This window comes from Equus quagga, chromosome 7, assembly GCF_021613505.1.
Source record: "Equus quagga isolate Etosha38 chromosome 7, UCLA_HA_Equagga_1.0, whole genome shotgun sequence".
Lineage (NCBI taxonomy): Eukaryota > Metazoa > Chordata > Mammalia > Perissodactyla > Equidae > Equus > Equus quagga.
Window position 1 is genome coordinate 118842358 of NC_060273.1, and position 23995 is coordinate 118866352.

Below are 23995 nucleotides of genomic sequence, written 5' to 3' on the forward strand. Positions count from 1 at the left end.
CTTAGTGTACTTAGTGCTAATATTACATGATATAAAATGGTCCCATAGAAATTATCATTGTCTTCTGCAATTAGAATAAACCTCTTTGGTTTCAAATATTCTTCTTTTAAGGTAGGCAAAAAGAAAGGCAGGAAGAAAACCCAAATTTGCTGCTCTTAGATGTTTATGATAAGGATTTCACTCATTTGTCTGGGTCTGTGTTAAAAGTGCTTATGATTTATAAATAAGTAAGACTAGGTCCAGCTTGTGATTTCACTATTGGTCATAAAAAATATTCCAACTGTATCGCCATATTTCACATCTTTTTCTGTATCCCAGAGAGAAATTTCAGTACTTTGACAGAGACATTTACCAGAAAATGAAGTTTTTCTACCTAAATCCACCTAAAGCCTTTAATTTAACAACAGAGAAAAGTGAGAAATCTGAACATCACACTCAGAAAGGCATAAAACTGAACAAAATCAAATGTAAAATGGAAGCTCATTAAAACGTCTGCACCTCAAATCTATACTGCAGAATACAGGATGCCTTCCCCACGGGATGCTAACTTCGAGGATAATGATGATCCTAAGGATGCTGCTAAGTGACGGGACTCCAATCTCAGGGACAGAATAAACTGCTGATAATATAACCAAGCTGGAAGGCTACTTCGATGAAAAAATAGATGTATTTGTTTCTACTTTCATGTAAAAATTTGCAGTCCTCCCCCCTCCTTTTAGTAAGAAATGTTTTAGAGCTCTAAATTTGTTAAAAACTCAGGATTTAAAACATTAACAATAGGCCTTTATGTGTAGGAAAATCTGGATCTGTTTGCTTATTTTTTAGCAGCATTTACTACCCCACTATGGGCAACTAGTAAGTGGATGCGCACTATACAGATCTGTCTGGGCAAAATCAGGCTATGCCTAGATAGATACTGATTTTTAAGTTACTAACATTTTCATAGTTGTTCACATGCCTTTTCCACTTATTGATTTAAAAATTTATGAAAACATTTTATTCTTACATATTGCAAAATAGCCAGTTTGCCAAACTTAAAATTCTTATGGAATATTTTCTAATTTAAAAATTGGTTGGATCAAATCTAGAATATTGCTTTCAGTTTTTTCCAGTTTTAACTATTTTGCTCCTTTTCTACCATTTTAGTCTTTTTATTAATTATAAAGTAAGTTTTGGATTTCAGTAATAAACGTGCACACTTTTAGTGCAAATTCTAAATAAACAAATATCTGTATTTACAAGTAGTAAGAAATTAAGAATCTAAAATTCCTAGGAATCACGTACTTCATCAGGCAATTTTTTAAACATTTTCAGGCATCCCTAAGCCAATTATTATCCTACTTTATAACTTCTATTTAAAACAGAATCAGGTAGGGAAGTTCAGAAAAGGGTGAGACTCTTGCCTCTTTATGTTCTCTTCCTCTGTCCATTAATGGATTATAACATGTTAACTAACAATATTTCTGTTTGGCTTGACATAGAAACATTTAGAGTATAATACATTTAGCAATCACTAATGCACATTTATTTGGTGGATGCCTATAAAATGTTTGAAGTACAACCAAAAGTTGCTAATTTTTTCATGACTAGCATACTTGTTTATCTGCAAATTCAAGAATCCCATGAGACGGCTCAAAGTCTTCCAGGGCAGCGCTCTCCAATGTTGCTTTCCAGTAAACATTCACAGCCCCGAAGCTTCCCGCCAGCCGGACTACAGGAACTTGAAGAACGTTCAGGGGCGGAGGCACCTCATAGGCAGTAATAACTCCACCAACATCCTTTAAATAAAGAATGTAAGTTGAAATGCAAGACAAAAGTAACATCGTATACGGCAATACTTTCTAAATCTATTATTACGTCTTCTTACATTTCACCTTTCAAAGTGGAAATCGATAGATATAATATGCATAATACGTCTTCAGAATTCTTACATTTAGGTTCAATGAAAATAAACTTGCTTAATCCTTTGGTCTAGCTCAAAGAAAACTAATAATTAGTCTATAAGACAAACTTTAAGAAACATATTTATAAATATCTGCAAGCAAAGCCAATTATTTTGCAGAAAAGATACAATATGGCCAAATCAGCACAGATGAGCTTCTGTATTACTATAAAAATATGAAGGTTCATCTCACTCTGGCAACATGAAACTTAAAAATTCCTCTGGGATCATCATTTTCTTCAATCATTATCTCAACTGTCTCCATTCCAGGCCTCCGCACACTTGGCTGTCCCGCAGAGAAGTCAGAGTTCACCAGGTACACCTCGGTGATGTTGACAAGAAATCCTTCCTCCAACTCAGGAGCATCATCCTGGGGGTGAAGGGAGAGGGGAGAGAGACGGTGTTTTATTTTTTTAAATATATTGAATTTGCACTGGAAACCTGATATTTTTCAGTAAGGAACAAGTGACTATCCACTCCGTCACAGGAAAGGAAAAAGGAAAAAAAGATTCCTTTTCACATTTAAATACGTTCCCACTGACAACTTCAGGATCTTAGGGGATATTCAAGCTTATCAGTGATGTTTCAATGGAAACCTCATATTCATGAGCAAGTAAAATAATTTTTAAAAATCTATCCAACAATTTTGACCATATCCTATTGAATATGTTTTACATATATATCTCCCTCAAGATTTAGGATAAACTGGTAAATGCTACAGACATCTTAAAAGTGAAAGCCCCAGACTTGCAAATCTAGACATAATCCTATACGTTAATTAACTTTTTAAAAATTGTTACTTTGTCTTTGAATAGGTAATAAAAAATTTCAAAAGATAAAAAAATACATAGTGAAAAGGAAAGGAAACCTCTGTTATGCCCCATCCCTCATGACTTTCTCAGAACATCCTCTCCAGAAGCCACTGTTATCTAATAATACCATTATTAGTATCACTAATATTATTGCATAATATTATATTTAATAATATGTGATATATATTATTATTAGATATAGTGTTACAATTTATAAATATAATATTTAATTATTATATATTACTAATAACACTATTACCGCTTTCAGTTTCTTGTGCATCATTAGAGAAATATACTTCTCTTTATACACACATAGAGAGCACTAAAACCAGATCTAAACCACAGGAAGACTAATCTTGAGTCAAGTAATCATATTATGAAATGAAAATATTGCCCTATCAAACCAAGAATAAAAATAACCAGATTTTATTTGGGCATTTTATTCAGTGTCATTAGTTTAAAATAACTAACCAACCAACAAAATAGTGGATCCAATCAGACATAAAACCAATCCAAATTCAAAGTTCATTTAAAACAATATTCCAGTTAAAAAATAAATATAAAAAATTAATATACTTGCTATTTTTACCAGTAAGTTATAAAATACTCATTCATTATTAAATATTAGGGTGGGTAGGAAAATTAGAGTACTCGGATTTTTACATATAGAAACATCCTTTTTAAAGATTTTTCCCTTTAAGAGCATCACATTTTTATCTTTAAGACCATTTTCTTTTATTTTACATCCCATTCATTGCAGCCTAGACTCACCGGCAAAATAGCAACTTTGGCATGAGCTTCTTTCACGTTTTCCTTCATTATTATTATAGTTTCTTGTAGCACATAATCTTCATTCTCAGTAGCTCGATTATGGATGTGCAGTGAGAAATTGGGTTTAGCTATCAAGTGAATGGCAATGTCCCCAAGTAGTCCTTTATCTCGAACAATGTGTAACTGAAGAATGCTGACGTTCTCTGTGAGATAGACACACCTCAAGTAAATAAGCTTTCCATCTGCCATGGTGCTATTCCAGGATTTAGGGTGGAAGGTTCTGCACTAGCCCTCTTAGATGGTTAATGAAAAAGGTAAAACAAAGAAAGTATATACTCCAAAGGAGCATTTTACGCTTTGTCCTCCTTGTTCTCAAAATTATGCAGAACATCACCATGCACTTCCGGTGTTACATATATCTCAGGTCTAAACTCTCACTTCTGGGTCTCTAATGTGCTCTCCTCATGCGCTTTAACAGAAACTGCTGAAAATCTTCAGAAAGTGCCTACGTGGAGGTTGAGCAGAGGTGCTAAATTACAAATGCTAAGATGAGTCTTCAAAAATGAAAAATTAAACAAAGTCATCACTTAATAACCAATCATTAGAAGAAGAGTAATTTTATGCTTATAGTGAGGTGCCTATTACAAGGCTCAAAGTACTTCACAGCACCTATTTTTTTTTCATTTCTTACATTTTTTAAAATTCAATTTGCTATATAAATGAAAAAAATATGCTTTTCAATCTCATCTACTGGTCTGTGAGTTTCTAATGACTAAATACAGTGTCTTTGTTTCCAGAACACACAGCAGAATTTCTGGCACTTACTAGGTGCTTCAAAAAATGTTTCTTGAATGCATAAATGAACAGATCGTTTTATTTTAAGTCTACTGCTTCTGTTCCCACATACATACACATATAAAGGCCCTTGTGCATAATTATATGTCATTTGTTCCCATCAACTATTTGAATGAAAGGTCCTTGAAAGATGTCCATGTTCCTATATGAAATTTTAGAGCATTCACATAGTATATTCTAAACACATACATATTATATATAAACATTTATTTGAATAAGTCAAATAACCTTTATCTACAAAAATCTATTTATCCCAGAGCTGATATGAATAGTTATTTAGGCAAAGATCAGCACTACGCTCGAAGGAAACAGGGAGTGATGACTTACACTTTACAGAAAAAACTATTATTCTAATTACTGCTCTAGGTTTCAAAAATAACAGCTTGAGCACCATATGCATTTCATTGTGTTGCTCATTCTTCCCTGTAACTATTGAATATCTACAGAGAGGAAATTGGAGGAAAGAGAACAGATAAAAAAAGGATGAAAAAGAGAAAGTAAAATAAAATCCAGTCACCTCAACTGCAATGATTTACTAAAATATCAATGTTTCTATTATGATAGTAATACCTCAAAAAAGTAAAAGTTTTCCCTATAGCACTGTTGCTAAGTGATTATAAGATCATTAAATTTAATAAAGACAAAAAGTAAAGAGAATTGAGTATGACCTGTTAAACCAAAAAATATCATATAAAAAGAGAAATCTACATTCTTAGTAATTAGAATTCAATTATCCTGTAAAACTTACTAGTCAGCCCTGGTGGTCTAGTAGTCAAGAATTGGGGCTCTCACCACTGAGACGCACGTTAGTTTCCCAGCCAGGGGACCACACCACCCATCTGTCAGTTGTCAAACTGTGGTGGCTGAGTGTTGCTGCGATGCTGAAAGCTATGCCACCAGTATTTCAAATACCAGCAGGGTCACCCACAGTAAGCAGGTTTCAGCAGAGCTTCCAGACTAAGGCAGACTAGGAAGAAGGACCTGACCACCCGCTTCTGAAAATATTGGCCTTGAAAACCCTATGAAGAGCAGCAAAGCACTGACAGATTTAGTGCCGAAAGGTGAGAGAATGGCACAGAAAAACTGGGCAGGGTTCCGCTGTGCTGGACACAGGGGCGCTGGGAGTTGGAATCGACTCCATGGCACTAACAATAAAATAAAACCTACTAGAACCTGAAAAACAATGTAACAAATTACCTTTAGGCTCTGCTACTCTAATGAAGAGAGACTCAGCACGCCAGCCCACCAAGCCATAGGGTGAGTCATTGGGCAGAGCGGTTATCACAGACTTGTTTCTTTGCTGATCAATAGTAGCACCTTTTGATGGGTCCTCAACCCCTTCAGTGGTAATACTGGTGAGAGTTATGATCACAGTCTCTGATACCTCTGGGATATCATCAGCAAGCACAGTCAGAGTGATTGTACACAGAGCTTGGCCTTCAGAAAATGAAATCTAAAATTTTAAAGAAAGAAGATTTCATTTATTTTGTAATTATTACTGTCAGTAAAAATAGGAAAAGGTTAGATTTTCTTTTAATACTGGTCACAACTTAAATAACAAGAGATATTCAAGCAACACAATTATGATTCTACAAATCAATCAAATGCCTTTCCTATTAAAAGTGGAAGACTGTTAGGAAAAAAGAAAGTAAACCATTACTAAAACTTAAGCTAATAAAACATGTAATTACACTGTCATATCCTAAAGCCTATATTCTATTAAAATATAGAGCACAGAGTCTCTCTCTGGGAAGCTAAGCCCTAGATAACCATATATAAAAATCTATAAGATAAAAAAAGGTGGAATACTAGTTTAAACATTTTTTTCTATGAAATGCTTGCCAGGATTGCTACTTCCTTTGGCTAAGTCAGAAGAGACATTGATTTAACAATGAATCAACCAAAATAGAGCTAGAGAGAGAAACACAGACAGAGATACAAATCAAAGCATCTTTCTCCTCCTTTTGTGTATCCATTGCCTAAAGAGGTAAGTCCAAATTTGCTAAAAGGCATCTGAAATCCTTTCTGACAGGACTTCTATCTGCTTCTTGAATGTCATTTGCCATTGTTCCCCACTTCATACCCTATCCTCCCACAATATGGCTACAAACCACAATTATTCAAACTAGCATCGCAGGCCTATTTTGCCAACACTCATCTCTCCACCTAGGGAAGGCACTTGAGGATATAAACACAAGAGTTTTATTCATAAAATCAAGGGCCAGAAAACTATGGTCCAATTTTACACTATCCTCGAATACTAGATAATGTGATCCTCTGCCCAGATCCCTTACTGGGGCCGATGCACCCATGCCCAGCTGCTGGGGATAACAACTTCCGTATTTCTCATTAGGAACTGCCCTCAGCTGCAGCAAACTGTTTCACACAAGGTTATGCCCCACCCAGAGAGTAACCAGAGGCCAAGGACAGCTAAAACGGGGATGCAACATCTTAACCCCCTTGTCCTAACAGCAGACAACTCCAAGGACCAGAGCTCCCTCATAGGCTCGACCTCAGATGCAAATGCCTGTGGATCAACTTGTCCCTCTGCACATTCTTGCCTTCCTCATCCTCCTATAGATGTATCTCCCCAATAAACTTTCTGTCCACAACTCTCAATCTCAGAGTCTACTTCCAGGAAACTCAACCTACATCACCCAACAACTCTGCTCTACTTTTTCATACGTATGGCTATTTTTCACGGAATTGTTCTCCATTTACTGCTTCCATTTTACTCAAATCTTGAAACCATGTTTCCATCCCATTTGATTGGTTTTATCTTAATACGGCCACAATTTGGCCAGTCAATGTAGTGAACCTCAAAAGGGATGACATTTTTACAGATAGCTTTGGTATTACAGAAAAAAATAAAGAAGAATCACAACAAAAAAACTAACCTTAAATTGTATCCCTCTCTACGGTGATTAGTAGGAATCCAGTGTTGACATGGTCAAACTCAAACACTTCATCCATAAGGCAGGGTTTGGTCCCATGCATCAATAGTAACCATAATTTAAAAGTGACTCTCCTATAATTTTGTAAATTACATACCACTCCTGAGGTAGGAAATATATCACTAACACTTCCGCCAGCTTCCCACGCTACAGTTATATGACCATATGTTCCTTTTATGCGTTCAACATTCAAGGTTACTAGGTTATCTTGTTCCATTTCTTCTACTTGCTTATATAATGAATTCTGAAAAATACACAGGAATTCACAAGGGGTTATTTGAAATTACCTAAGCAGACTTATTTCATGCTGCTATGCATTTGCAAACTTCCCAGTACTAAGCAACATGATATAGTAAGCAAAAAACAAGAGTTAAAAGACAATAATAAAGGATGGCCACAATTTTATTTTAAAACATGCATGTTTGAATAAGTAAAAGACTAAGTCAAAGTAATGAAAATGTTAATTTTTATAGGATTATTTTTATTTTTGTCCTCCTGGTTCTACATTTTTCAAATTTTCTTCAATGAACATATATTATTTTTATACTCAAAAAGCATATATATTTTTAAAGCATGTACATACATAGCATGAAAAGCGCTTGTAGAAAGGAAAAGAAATGGAGTCAGGAGAACAGGCATCTTCTCCCCCTGTGTAAGCTCTGGCAATTCCTTTAGGTCTCTGGTCTTATTTGGCCCACATGGTCTCCAAGGTCCCATCCAAATGCAATGATGTCATGAGAATCAGGGCGCTCTTTCTGCTCATTTACAAATGTCTCTAATCCTTAAGTTCACATCCTCTGAAATGTTTCTACAGGCTGTGCTGTTTCCATTGATGGTGTTTCATCCTTAGCTCATGGTCTTTACAACTATTTTTCCTGCCAGGAATATCCCTTATGTTAAAATTCCTTACTCTCTTCTTCTCACCTGCACTTCCCAGCTTCTTTCCTTTGTTCTAAACAGATTTCTGCCTCCGTGTGACTATAACACTCCTTGCCTAACATTTGCAACCTCTCTTGCCAGCCATTTAATGAACTTTTCCCCAAAATTAATACTCTAAAGAATCCCTTCTTACAATACTCCCAGTTTGTCCATCGGCAATAAAGCAAGATCACGGAATATAAAGTTTTAAAGAATCTTTCCAGTGAGGTTTTTCTTGACTTTTTACTATGGTAATCTGAAAAGAGACTCCCTCATTATTTTCTTAAAGCTTATGAAAGCTTCTATTTAGAATGCTAATTTGAGTAGATATCCAATCCTATAGCAATATTTCACACAGCATTTTAACACATTGTTACAGATGTTACATAGTAATAAAATCTTGCTCAAGGCAATCAAAGACTGCTACAGAAAATGCCTTGATTTTAAAATACACATATAATTTGGTCACAAAAGACAATGCCTTCTGAAAGAGAAGCTTTCTCTGGCTCCATGCCCTTTAACAAGGGTTAGTAAAATGAGGGTTCCATACAGCCAGAAAATATTCAAGAAAGTCTCATTATCTACTAAATCTCATCTTGGAACAAGATTATACAGACACAAAAGGCCTGTGCTGAGGAATTCCACTGATGGATTGAAGGAATCCAGGATATCGTCTATTGGCAAAGATTAAACTATGATGATTTCATGCCTCTAGAACAATTCTGGAGCAAGCTTCACAAAGAGAAATCTGTCATGCTTAAACAGTCGAGGAATAGAATGTGCTCTCCACCTGCAGCAAGATCAAGGTGAGAAGATGAAACCAAGCAGCAGAGCATTGTCGTTCTCGCCCCCCGAATCCCAGCTCCGCCCTGTCTATTTGTATGAGATCCTGCGAAGGCCATGGGAGCGGCCTATGGCTTCGTTCCCTGCATAATGACAGGCTCACACTAAGCACCTTCTGTGTGCCAGGTACTTTTCTGGGTGCAGGGATAAAGCTGTGAACAAAGCAGTATCCCAGCTCTCATCCTCTTGAATTTTAGTAAAAAAGAAACCAACAACAGACAAATTAGGTCATTATAAGTGGATAAAGAGTGGATGAAGAGTCTCCGCTCTTTCTTCAGCAGAGACCTGAAGAAAGCGAGGAGGCAGTCACATGAAGACCTGGTGGGACAGAGGTCGTCTTCTTTCTTTCTAACCCTTCCTTCCCACCCCCGCCCCATCCCCGCCAGCTCATGTCTTAGAGCTGCCCTGTCCTACACAGCAGCCGCTGGCTACATGTGGCTATTGAGCCCTTGAAATGTGACTAGTCTGTGAGGGTAAAATGTGCGCTGGATTTGAAGACAAAGTATGAAAAAAAAAGGACGTAAAATATTTCATCAATAATTTTATGTTGATTATATGTTGAAATGATATTTCAAATATATTGGGTTAAACAAAAGAAAATATCTTATGTAGCTGTTTCAGAGGGAGGTAATTTGCCTTTTAACTCCACAAATGGCCAGACTGGGTAACAGAATGATCCTACAACCCTTGCAAGCAATTGACACAGACATTAGCATGTCCAAAACTCCTCATATCTTATCCCTCAAACCTGTTCCTCCCACAGTCACCTATTTCTCAGTGAAAGGTAAATTCCTGCTTCCTGTAGCTGTCATTTATTGCTGGATTCTGCAATAGTCTCCTAACTGGTCTATTTCTGTCCTTGCCCACTTACAGTCTGGTCTCAATCCTATGGCCAGAGTGGTCCTTTTAAAATGTGAGTGAGATCATGTTGCTCTTCCACCCCAACCCTCCAAAAGTTTCCCATTTCCCTCAGAGACCAAATTCATTATGAGTTAAGGAGTTTGTGCAGGAAGGAGTGGACGTGGCAGGCCTGACAGCTATCCTTCAAAAGGCCTGCTCACAAGGTTGGCCCTTGGTAGGTGTCTGGGAACTTGGATTTCGGGAAGGTTCCCACCGTGACTAGAACCGATAAGTGCTCTCTGAGCCTGAACTGTTTGTACACACACTGCAGTTTACACCGAGCACCTGTTTTCCTTCTGGGCGTCTGGAATGTTGGTATGTGCCCAGCTGAGAGCACCTACATGATTGGTCTCCAATTAAGAGCCCGGGCACTGAGTCTGTAATGAGCTTCTCTGGTTGGCAACACTTCACACACGCTGTCACAACTCAGCTCGACGCTGGGGGAATTGTGTGCCCGTGTGACTCCACACGTGGAGAACTCTTGGAAACTGGCACGTTGTTCCCTCTGGACTTCTCCCCGTGAGCCTTTCCCTTAGCTGATTTTCCCTTGTACCCTTTCACTGTAATAAATCACTGCCACGAGTATGGCTAAACACTGAGTCCTTCGAGTCTCCCAGAAAGTCATCAGACTTGTGGGTGCTGCTGGGGATCCCCAACACAGGGCCCTGGCCCTTCAACTCCTGGGCCTTATCCCTCTCTAGTGTGCTGACCTCAGCCACCGTGGCCTCCTTGCTGCTCCAGATGAGCAAGGCCTCTCACTTCAGGGCCTCTGCCCTTACTGAGGGTTCCCCCTGTCTTACATGTTCTTCCCCCAGATATGCATACACCTCACTCCTTCATCTCCTCTGGCATTTGTCCTCATGTCATTTCCTCAGTGCAGCCCCCCTGATATCCTATTTTCAATTTCCTCGCACACAACCTCCACCCCCTCCCTCACACTCTCCACTGCCTTCCCTGCCTAATGTTTCTCCATGGCACTTATTACCATCAGGTACAGTACAGATGTCTCTTATGTCTTTGTTTATTGCCTATCTCTCTTTGCCCTCTCTACAATTTAAGGACCACGAGCTTGGAGATTTTTACTGTTTTATTTTCTGACATATCTCTAGCATCTGAAACAGTATCTGGTACATATCAGGTGTTCGTTAAACGTCTGCTACATGAATAAATGAATGAAGGAACAAGTGGGTTTGTTAGCCACTTCAGGCCAATGAGACTTAAGAAGAGTTTCCTAGATGCTTTTGGGAAATTTCTTTCTTACTCCAAGAGACACATAAAGCATCTATCTCTCCCCACCTGGATATCAACAAGGAAGCAGTAGTCCTAACAACAACATTAGCTTTCAAACTACCAAATGAAGAATCAGCTTTGTGTTGGTAAAGTGGAGAGATGGAAAGAATGTGACCATGGTGACATGAAAGAGATTCAACCAACCCCCAAAGCCCACCTTCTCTGTGGACATGCTCTTGGTGTTTAAGCCAGTTTGAGTTGAGTTTTCTTTACTTGCAAAATATTTCAGAAAAAGTTACATGATAGCTGCAACTACGAACTCTAGCTAAGAAATCAAGATATACTTTTCAAACAGTACTAAATGATGCAATATAAATGGGTGTCCTTTTGCTCACTGGTAAAGGAATACAAAGTCTGGGCATGAAAATCAACCTGGGAAGGTTTGCATAGTCTCTTTCCTCAGGAGAAAGCATCTCCGTGTGTACAACGCATGTACAGTTATAAACATCTCTCTCTCGCTCAATACACAGAAATAACAAAGGCTAAATAGGACGGTAATATATTTGCAGGTGATGTGTATGACAAGACACAGTGTATGGTGTATTTGGAATCTGCTTCATCATTATCCCCTGGAAACAGGGCTAATAACAGAGCCAAACTCCTAGACCAAGGCCAACTGGTAACGTCTCAAATTCAATCTTACAAAAAGAATCAATACAAAAAAAAGTTTAGAACAAGTTGACCCAGAGGGTCCAGTGTATAACACTATAAATTGCAAGACATCAGTAGAATTCACCTTAGAAGACAGAGTTGGGGGAAAAGCAGGGAAAGAAAAGGGAGAGAAGCTTAAGATACTCATATTATGACTCACAACTGAGTACTGATAACAGCTAGCATATAAAGCATTTTGACTTCTAAATGTGGGATCTTTACCTGAGCAAATCCAACGACTCCATAGGCATCATCATTAGACAGAATAGTAATTTTTACATAACCGTTAATACCAATCTCTGCTCCTCCTTTGGGATTTTTAAGCTGAACTCTGAAGGATTCTTCTTCTTCTGGAACTGTATCATCAAGGATATTTACCGCTATTACAGCTTCTGTGTCACCTGGTTCAAACACCAGTTCACCTGAACTAGCATAAGAAGTATATAAAATAAGTCAACTACAATAAATTTCAGACATATACATAGTAGATTACTCATAAAACTCTCATCACATTAATTAACAATAAAAGTTTAGAAAAATCACATTTCATAAATAAAATTTTAACCCAAAATGTTCATATAATACTGATTAACTTGGTAGATAAATATTAGAAATATAGATAATAACCAAATTTCTGGCTTATAAATAGCTCTTATAGTTTGTATATTTTTCAGTCACTAAATAAAGACTTAGAAATTAGGTGCCATATAACATTATGGTGAGCATGAAGACATTCAGCATAAAATGTTGAACCTACCTAGGAACAAAGTCAGACTGGCTGGAGATGTAGGCCAGCTCATATATGTGTGAGTGGGTGGACTCCGCTAGAGCAATTAAATTCTTGCCTGAATTAAGGGACTTCACTGTAACAGAAGCTGCATCACGAGCAGAAGGTGCTTCCAGAATAAAAGAGAATTGATTCAGCTCTGAATTCCAGCAGTAAAGAGCAGACACAGCTTGGCCAATAAGAAGGATATGGACTGCAGGAAGGAAAGACAAGGCAAATCGAGTGAAATGTAAACTGTCACCTCACATGCTCCCGACATGGGCACCACAGCAAAACCTCTCCCACTCAGAGAGCTCCATTTTGATTTCTGAAGTAACTAAATCTGATCCTATTTCTGAAATAACGGAATATAAATAATAAGTTTTAAACGCTGTGGAATGATCAAGCCAGCCTGACAACGTACCCACAATCCAGTTTATCAAAAAGAAATCACTGGATGGTAACACCCAAAAAGATTTTGGACTCTTTTATATTCATGTCAATATTTATGTATTAGATAGCATGGTAGAATATCTTTAAAAGTGAAAAATACCCATGATCCCACCACGAAATGTTTCATTTTTATATTTCCTTTCGAGTCACCATCCATATGAACTCATAATTGACATAGTTATAAACAGTACACATACAAAAAAGTTCTTAATTAAAAAGATTAATGCTACATCTACAGTGTATATAGTGTATATATATAAGCATATAAAATTATACAGTTTTATATGTTGCTACATAGCACTCAAATATATGATTTTAATTCATAGATAATAGTCTATAGGGTTGATACTTAAAATATTCAATAATTTCCCCACATTGGATGTTTATTGTTTTTATTTGATTTTTCAATATTAATTTGAGACAGAGTTCTTCATTTTAATATTTTCACTTGTTAAATTCTTAAAGGTGATCAATTAGGCCAAAGGATATTAACAACTGTATGATCTTGGAGTACACTTTGTCCATGCTTTCTGAAATGTTATTAGGAAAGCATGCTCGTAATAGTTCAAAGCAACGGCACATATTTGTATCTACAGGAAATAGGAGGGCCTACTACATCATATACACCAGCAAGCAACCTTCAAACTGGAGAGAAAAAGGAGAAACCATAGAGAAACATGCACAAATTCTAATTCTTGGAGAAACATCTTGGAATATAAAAATATCAAATAAGATGGACTGGATATTAAAATAGCACATAGAACCAGAAACCATGAGTCTCTTCTAAAATCTTAGCCCAAAGGTTACAATGGGAAATCCCTTATCCTTACTATTACATATCAAGAACTACCAATCATGCTCATTTATAGTAACTAAAATACTGTTGCAGTTTAGTAAATGTTGCATAAAAGGTAAAGATCAAGAAAAGTGCTGTTATTAATAAACTTGCATTTTTAAAATGATCATGTGTTTTTCATAAAGCCATGTAAAACTGGAGACACTCAGCACAGAGCAAGCTCCTCAGAGAGATCTCAACATTTCCCAAGTTTAACTGATTCTACAGTCTCCACCAAAAGCATAAACTAAAGTGTTCTGAACATCCCTGACTGTGTGTTTAACCCTCGGAGACATACCCTCTTCATTCCTTGCACTCTGATTAGTATGACAAGGCAGCAGATAGATAATCAGACATTCAGACTAGGAAATGCAGGACGGGGTCTCCAATCTGCATATACTTAGGCAGAGAGTGTTTTCTCAGAAAAGAGACATTTGCACCGATCAAGACCATGAAATTGGGCCAGGGAATTTAGAAGGGGAAAAAAAAAAACCCTAAATCTCTTCTCTGGGGAACAGGATTTTAACTAGTCTTGATTATAGAATTCTCTTCCATTTAGCAAAACTATGAAAAAAAAAGTATCCCAAAGGAAGGCAACTGGACAAGATTATTTAAGGAGTGCACATAAAGAGAAGTTCCAGGCCTCAGCGCTAGAGCAAGCATTCCTAACATTTAGAGATCTGAGGATATAAGAAGAAACCAGTAAGAGGCAGAACTGCCATGGAGGGCTGCCTGAAAGCAGTGTCCTCAGGAGACAGCTGAGTTTCACAGGAAGGACATGAAGGAAAGAATCTGAGAAAAGTTTGGGACACAGTGTATCTGTTCCACAGGAAATTATGGAAAGCTTTGGGGAGTTGGAGGAGGTGAGAGTTGAGCATCTGATCTGGGAATTAGGGCTCACAGTCTAGAGCACACATAGACCATACGGGGGCGAGAGTCTCTTTATCTTCATGGAATCCAGGCTTCTTATGGTGACTAAACAGGGATGAATAGAGTGATGAGTTTAATCCAAATGATTTCCAAAGGTGCTGATTTCCAAAGGCGACAGTTTTGGTGAAGCTGAGAGGTGTCTAAGGACCAGGAAGGGTGGGATAAGTGTCTTTCTAGCAGCACACAGAGCTTTGAGCATTAAATGAGATAAAGTAAGGGGCTGGAACAGGACCTGGGATATAAGAAACATTGAGCAAGGGTTAACTATAGATTTTTGTAGTTTTTGACTCCTTTGTCCATATATTCTCCTCCACTTGCCTTTCAAAAAGTGGAATTCAGCAAAACTTGCTTGGAAGCCCCCATCCCTCACACCACAAAATCTTTTTTCAGACAATTTCATCTCTGCCTGTAGTAAAACGACCCTCCACGTACACCTGCAGTCCAGGACTCTCTTCTAAGTTCCCACCAGTAGCACTGACTCAACCTCTGCACATGCATGACTCAAAGGCATCTCAAATTATCCCAACCAAATTGATTATCTCTTTCTCAAAGGCTGGTCTTCCTTCCAGTGATCATCATAATAGTTATGGGACTATCATCTATCTATTAATTGAAGAAATTAGGGCCCAACCTTAACATTCTCTGTCTCACCTACTCTCATATGTAATCCATCATCAACTGCAGATTTTACCTGTGAGACATCTTTTAAATTAATCTACTTCTCTACTTCTCTGATTTTCCACCTGCATCATCTACCACTTTCCAAGCTCCATCATCCAACATTTCTAGTCTGAAGTGTCACATGAGCCCCCAGCTTGTCTTCAGACATCTTCTCCTACCAGCGTCTAAGCATTTTTCCCCATGGCAGCCAAAGCTCCCTTTTACACACATACACACACACACACACACACGAGTCTGTCTGTCTCTCTCTCTCTCTCTCTCCTTGCCCCCTCTCTTTCTCCATTTCCTCATCACCTTCTCATAAAAGGCATCCCAATACTTTTAGGACAAAGACAATAATCCTTTAGGCCCCTATCTTATAACATCCTCAGTTATACCCTGTACCACTCCTCCTTCACTGCCACACTGGCCTCTTCCTGGTCCTTCCTTAAAAGCACACGCTCACTGCCACCATCTGACCTCTTTGCACATGCTATTGTTCCCTTTGCCTAGAGCCCCCTGACACCGTACTCAACTCTTTGCCTTATTAACTCCTACTCATGTTGTAGTTCACAATTAAATGATTCTTCCTTAAGGAACCTTTCTGGGCATCCCTTAGACCAGGTCAAGTCCTCTCCATTTTGTTATGAGAGTACTTTATTCCATTCTTCCATATGAGTCATCTGTTTATAGCTAGCAATTTATTTGTGTGATTTTATATAACGTCTTTCTTTCCTATCATGTTAAACTTCTTCAGGGCAGGGACTATACCTTATTTTGCTTACCCTTGTTTCCTCAGGGTCTACCACAGTACTTGGCACATAACTGGCACTAAAAAATATCTACTAAGTAATAAAAGAGAGAGGGGAGAAAGGAAAGATGGTGTATATGTCCTTACAGTCTTTGTCATATTCATTCTTCCTCCTCCATTTAAGGAATTCAGTCACTCCCCAATAATCTCTGTCAAGTCATTAACCAGAATAAATATGCAATCCTTACAGTCATGGCTCCAATCTAATACTTTTAATAAAATATTTGACACATTCAAAATAAGAAAGTCCTTGAATATTATTTAATGCATAATTTCAGCTTTCAGGGGATCTATAATAAGACATTCTAAATAATTACCTATAATCTTTTCATACTTCTACATCCTCAAGTCACAGAAACAAAAGAAATAAAGGAGACCTCACAATGGGTCCTTTACCAAGCCTCTGGCAGAATTTTTCACAAGTTCTTTTAGAAAGTGTACCTATTCTATTTTTAAAAAGTCTTTAGAAGGAATTCTATAACTTCAATTAATGGCCCATTCAGGCAGCACTCATCATCCTTAAAAACATTCATTAGGCAACTGTTTTGAATTATAATAAGTGACTCAAGTAGATAGTCCACTTGAAAACTTGAAGTATAAGAGAAGCAAAAATGATAAAGTCACAAAATTAAAGGACAAGTAGACAAAAATGAAACAAATTCATGATGAAAGACACAATTTATTCAGAAAGTCAACTGTTGAGGGAATGATAGGAAAGTCACGGAGTTGTATATTATAGGACAACATCACAGATGTATGGCCTGTCAGAGTGCTGATATGTAAAGAGAGGTCATTTAAGAAGGGGATTAGCAGAACCGAGTCAGACACAGGACTGACAGCAGAGTGAAACTAGCGTGGAGGCCAGAAAATGATGTGACAGTCCAGAATGTGGGGAGAGCGTGGTATGGACATCTGGGAGGACGTGATATGGATGCAGGGCTGAGGATGGGGAGTAGGACACGTGGAAATAAAGTACAGTGAGATAATCTCTAAAAAATGAGAGGTAAATAACTTCTGATTCCTGTCAACAGTTGAGGTGACTGAAGGTGACAGTGCCTGATAGAGAAAGCAGCAGTGTGGAACCTAAGAGGAAAACTGCAAGAATAGATTCCTGTATTTGTACTAAATCTTCTACTCTCCTCCATCGTTTACTTTGTAGATTTTGACTTTCATGAGTTCAACTACTCCCACAAGTCGATGTCACCAAAGTCTAAACCTCTAACTGATTTCCTCCTGATTTCAGTTCCATATCTCTAACCACCTGCAGGGGCTGCTACATCAGCTCTTGCCTGGGCAGCTGCAAACTACTGCTTCCAGCATATTCTATACACCAAAGCTAGGAGGAGTGGCAAAACATGCCTTCGATCATCACTTGCGTTTGAAATGTCTTCAAGTATTTCCCTACCTCAATAATGCTCAGAGTGTAGTCCAGCAGCCACAAGGAGTCCTTGAGACCCTTTGAGAGAGTTTGTGAGGTCAAAACTATCTTCATAATAATCCTCAGATGTTGTTTGTCTATTTCACTCTCATTCTTTCCTGAGTACACAGTGGGACTTTCCAGGGGCCATATGACTGACATTACTGCCACAGGCTGAATACAGATGCAGACACGAGAATCTAGCCATCCTCTATTAAACCATACATTAAAGAGATTTACAAAAACAAAAAGGCAATGCTACTCTTCTTACACAGGTTTTGTTTTGGAAAATATAGTTTTTTAAAAATAAAACATATCTTATTCATGTTCACATGTAATGAGTTTATTGCTACCATTTTTTAATGAATTAATAAATATCTTTAAAATTTCTCAGTTTTAATTTCTAATGCAATAAATATCAATAAATATGATCCACACAAACAAAAGCTCTTTGAGATCATCAAATTCTTAGGAGAGTGAAAGTTTCTAAGACCAAAATGTTTGGGAACCACCGGACTATCTGAAGCACAGATCAAACCCTGGGCCTGACCTTCCAGACCTTCCTGTATAGACTCTAGTGTGTGTTTCCAACCTGTGTACCACCGCTGCATGCTGAGTCAAATCCTGTGCCTCCACCACTCTCATCTGTTCTCTGTGCCTTCAGTGCCACAGACACTCTGCCCTCTCCTTTGCTCATCCCCTTACCCCTACTCACAATATTTCCTACCAACCTGGCCAAGCGTAGCTCAAGCTCCCCCTTAGACCCTTAACCACTCCAATCCCAACACTCACAGAGCAAATGGGATGCAGACTGTACCTTGAATGATCGTCTTAATAGTTTTCTTGCTTCTCTAAGCAGACATTAAACCTTCGAGAGTGAGGAATTCTTCATAACTTTAAACAACGACTTATACACAATATCTAATTAATAAATGATGCTGTTTAATTCATACAGAATTGTTATGTCTCAATTTAAAAGTGAAACTTTGACTCATCCAGAATCGCCTGCTGAGCCACTCAGGCTTGGCTTCCAAGTTCCTCTGAGAACCTCGACAGGAGACAGGCTGACTCACTGAGCGCACCCCCGGCACTGTTCACACCTCCTCCGGGAGGCAGCCCCACAGGCTCACCACGCCAACTCCCTTCGGCTTCGTCACCTTATTGCCACTGGCCCACTCAAGTGATTCTTTACCAACCCTGAAATAATCCTACAGCCTCCAGACAGCACTGACCCTTTAGGTTTTCACTAACAGACTCTGTTCCTGAAACCACTGTGATTAAAAATATTGTTCTGTTTCTACATGTGGATTAAAGTATAGAGGACTAAGAAAGGATTTCAGACTGTGGAAGGTGGTTGGGAGAGGAGACGGGGACAGCAGAGTTCTCACAATCATTTTCTGACTTTCGTTTTTAATTCTTCAATGCAGATACTTGCTATCCCCTTATAAATACTTTCACATTTAAAAAAATACATATGTAATGTCGCTCTTCATTTTTCGCTAGACAAAAGAAATTTATCTTTCTTTATTCCTCCCAGTATTTTCCCCCATATTTCAGTCATTCTGATTTATCTCAAACACAATGGTCATTTTAAAAGTATCAGTCCTTTAAAATTCTAGGATTTCTGGAAATATTATAGTAAAAATCTTTTATTACATCCTTATTAAAATACCCAGTGTCTGGCAATGTGACACCACCTCTAATTCACTAAGATTATAATCATCCTAGCTTTCCATGCTGCCTTTAGGATTAGTTAGCAGTTTACAAGCCCTTACCTATTCCTGAGGCTGGTGTGAAGGAGTAGATCCTATTAATAGCAGCAAAATCCAGGGATTGAAAATATCTGAAAGAAGACTGTCCTGTCTCCCAGATGAAAATATCAATTGAATTCTGATCTCCTACAATAATGGAATAAAAGTCAAATCTAAGGGCAAAAGTTACAGAAAAAAATCATGAAATTACACATTAAAACTATAATAAAAACATTAAATTTAACTTAAAAAATTTAGTCGGACATTCCTTAGAATTCTTTTAGTTAAACAAAATATGAGAGTAGGAAACTCTTCAAGTCTTTCTGGATTTACCATATGAAGTGTATACATGGTCAGCCACTGTGATCTGATATTAAAGAAAAATAGTGACAAATGTTTTATTTTTTAGGCATGTTGAAATTTTATCTATGAAAGTTCCACTAAGCAGAAGAGAATATTCATGTGCAGAGAATATTTTGAAACAGTCTTATCAAAAGTTGCTAAGCACTATTTATCACTACTATAAATTATCTATCCACAGCACCCAAGTACAGTCATATAAAAAACTACCTGTTTGCGCTTTGGGTATAAGATCTTCATAATCTTTTCATAGATCTTTCCACTTTACCCACCCATCCCCAATTTTATTTTAACATAACTTTAAAGTAGTGGTTCAGAGAACTTAAGATTATAGACATAACAATTAAAATGTTTTGTTCCCCAAAATCCATCTATAGCTGACAGTCAGTACTTATCCATGAAGAAACATTCTACAGATTAGCTAAAAAAATTATTACAAGAGCATTTTCATACATAACATACCACACAAACGATAGACAATTTTGATAATAACTATGTATGCATTAAAAACACTATATCTTCTCACCTAGAAAGACAGGTTTGGCAAAAATTAAGTAAATATCATCCCCTGAAGTCAAGGCCTCGACCTGTGTTGTCCCACTGATTGGCACTTCTTGAAAGTTAATAAACTCATTGCCAGACCATCTAAGTAAAAGGGCATTTGGCCCGGCCTTCGCCTGGGAGATGGCTAAGAACACAGAGCCTGCTCTGGTGAATAAGGCCATGCTCAGCACTCCTCGGACAGGGAGCGTCTGACGCAACAGGAAGCTTGCTCCATCCCATCTGAAGACCTGCAGGGAATGTTCAAATACGAAACACTTCATGACGAGGAATTTAACACGTGTGAGAGTTCAACCAATAATATGTTTACTGGACCCTTTTATTCAGTTAAGAGGATACTTTCATCAATGAGAGACTGTCAAAACTGATGCTCTCTCCTTCTTTTTATCTGTGTGTGTGTGTGTGTGTGTGCATGAGCATACACATGTGGAATGAGTGGAAGAGAAGTTATTTAAAAATAAATTAGTTTCAAACATACATCAGGGCGCAGGCTGGTGACAGCAAGAGAAGGGGAAAGCCAAAAATAGGAGAGAATTAATTTAAATATGAGAAACTTAGCCCTGGATAAGAAACTTTCTAATGCTGTAATATCATTACCCACTGCTCAAGCAAGAGAATACAAAAAGAAATAGCTAAACCTTTTAGTCCTGAAGGTGGCAATGCATACAAGGTTTCAAGGTGAGTGTAAATATTCTAAGTATAATTGGCAATCATTGAACAATTTTAAAATGAAAAGTAATGTGAATCAACTAATATTTTTTAAATATTACTCTGGCTACTCGATGGAGAATGGATTAGAGGAGCTCAGAGAAGTTCGGAGACCAGCCAGGAGGTCACTTGAATAGTGTGGGTGAGAAATAATGGGAATCTGGATTAGGGAAGGAGAAATAGAGATGGAAAGATATGTCTATACTCAAAATATTACTGTGAGATATAATCAAAAATACTTAAAAATAAAGTAGATGCAAATTAATAAAAAAGAGTAATCAAGAAAGATATATCCCAGCATTCTATCTCGAGCACTTGCATTTATGGGGTTGCTATTTCCTGAGATGAAAGCAGGCATTGAAACAAGTTTCATAGAGAAAATCAAAGTTTAGTTCGGGATATATTAAATCTTAGATACCTCAAATATACTTAAGCGGAGTTGCCTACAGGCAGTTAGATACGTAAGTCTGGAATACAAAGGAGAGGTTACTGATAAATATGGAAGACATTAGCCTACAGCTGATATTTAAAGCCACACAACTGACAAAAGTGCCCAGAATGAGTGAAGAGAAAGAAAAAAGGAATTTGAACTGAAACAGAACCTGAAAAACTCCAAGACATCTAAATTCAGAAAAGGGAGGAGGAACCCTGTGGAGACTGAGAAGGATGACACCAAGAGATGGAAGGAAAATCTGGGCTGTATCTTTATTTCTCTTGGAAATCAAGAGAAGAGATGGTTTAAATTTGAGGATGAGGTGACTGTCACATGCTGATGGGAAGTAATGTAAGACAACGATAGAAAAACATCCACAGGATTTGCAACCCAGTTGTCACCAGTGACCATGAGGAAGTAAAGACAAAGCAAATAGATAATTCTTTCAAGGTGTCCTACTATAAAGGGAGAAAAGAAATGAAATAGAAAGTAGAAGCAGATGAGATCGGGGAGGAATTTCTTTTGCAACTTAGAGATCCTGCATCTATGCTGATTGTAATAATCTGATAGAGAGAGAGAGATGCCAGTGATGCCAGGAAAAGGAGGCAAAAATAAACCTTCCGAAGGCAAGAGGGGCACCTCTGTAGGAGCCTGGCTTTTACCGAAGCAGCACCTCCTCCACTGTAACAGGAGGAAGGCATAAGACTGGGTTTCAAGAAGGCTTCTAAAGTTGGTGTTGGGAAGGTGAGTATTCTCCCCTTTCTGGTAGCTTTCATTTCAACAAGGTCACGAGCTGCAAGTGAGAAGATGAGAAGCATGTACGGGAGTCTGAGGAGTGAGAAATCTTCTCAAATAAGCATTATTAGGATTATGAGATGTAGTTTACAAGAGACATCTGGATTTCTGGGGTGGTGATGAGTGCCCGTTTGGCAATGTTAATCAAGAGGTTTTCACAATACCATCCGCACAGCTGTTTGATTTTTCTCGATAATGTTCTCCAACTCAATTAAATTCTAATTAAATGTTCACGCTTATTGTCTTGAAGACAATATAACATTCATAACTCTATTGTTTAATCATTAACATTGACTAATCAATATGTGTATTCCACTTTACCACAAATTATTGTTCTTTTACTCCAAACCCACAGACTACATCTTTGATGGATTTCACACATAGTATTAAAAAGAATCAAACCTGAGTTAATTCAGAATCATCTCTTTGACTTGCAACAATTAAATAATCTTGACTGTCTGAAGTAAAATACCTTACTTGAGAACTTTCTGAAATAACGATTGTTTGTACCTGCAAGGAAGACAGAACCGTGGGAATAAAAAATTTAAAGGAGAATTTAACTAAAAAAGGCTCTGAATACAGTAATACAGTAATAGTCTGAATAGTCTCAGAATAGTCTCAGTATATGACGTTCCAAACTGGAAAAATCATTCTGATCCCTAGGTAAGCATATCCAGGTACTATTGCAAGAAAGACAAAAATATCCCAGGATTAAGACACATTGCTAAAATGCATATCAACGTGCAAAAAGTCCTTGTTCATGTTAACATAGAACATACATTATCTTCCATTTAGATCAATGTGATTTTTCTTTTAAATAAAGCAATCTACAAAAAAAGTGAATTTTTTTTTTTACCAGGAATAATTTGGATCCAGATGTGAATGTATACACACTGTTAACAGAAGGCTTGTCTTCATTTCTTTCTTCATGAGTAATCACAAAGAAGGGGGAAGGACCGATATTAAAGGCCTCACAAGTTTTAGGATTTTCTATATTTAAATCCTAGGAAATAAAGAATAAGAATAATAGTAATTCATGAGATACCCCAAGTTTACACGTACATTTTATTGTGTGCACTGTAAAATAAGTGATGTTTACCTCAAGTGGAACAAAAATTCCTTGCCATCGGTAAACAGTAGAAGATAATTTTCTTAACATTACACCATATAGTGAATCTTCCAAAGTAAAGAAACACCACCCAGAAGCCGATGCATTCAAAAAACTTTGAAACTTAGAAAACATAACATCCATTCCCCCTGAAAAACATAAATCGTGATTTACTAGCATATAATATCCTCCAAACATTATCTATTCTAAGTTTATTGTTTAAACAGTGAGACTAGTGAGTTTGTTACAGGAAATCAAGATCCTTCCATGGGGGGTGGGGGGTGAGAGAGAGAGAGAGAGAGAGTGTGTGTGTGTGTGTGTGTGTGTGTGTGTGTAAGACAGAGGAAGAGATAAGCTAGAGAACTTCAAAACAATATCTAAAAATATCAACTAAAAAAGACAAAAAAAATTGTTAATACTCTGCTCTAAACCCACATAGACTTTTCCAAAGGGTATTTATAAATAAATGCT

At 37.6% G+C, this 23995-nt stretch overlaps 1 protein-coding gene across 1 annotated transcript in view; it reads right to left on the bottom strand.

Moving 5' to 3' along the window:
- The window catches only part of ADGRV1 (adhesion G protein-coupled receptor V1), a 456854-nt gene that overhangs the window by 340095 nt on the left and 92764 nt on the right, over positions 1–23995 (bottom strand). The window contains exons 39-50 of the mRNA XM_046668226.1: positions 23516–23673; positions 23273–23419; positions 22819–22926; positions 20446–20710; positions 19584–19706; positions 12694–12916; positions 12159–12363; positions 7432–7578; positions 5578–5833; positions 3526–3728; positions 2136–2312; positions 1596–1778 (exon numbers count right to left, since the gene is read on the bottom strand). Of these exons, the coding sequence (XP_046524182.1) occupies positions 1596–1778; positions 2136–2312; positions 3526–3728; positions 5578–5833; positions 7432–7578; positions 12159–12363; positions 12694–12916; positions 19584–19706; positions 20446–20710; positions 22819–22926; positions 23273–23419; positions 23516–23673 (2195 nt within the window). The remainder of the gene's footprint in view (positions 1–1595; positions 1779–2135; positions 2313–3525; positions 3729–5577; positions 5834–7431; positions 7579–12158; positions 12364–12693; positions 12917–19583; positions 19707–20445; positions 20711–22818; positions 22927–23272; positions 23420–23515; positions 23674–23995) is intronic.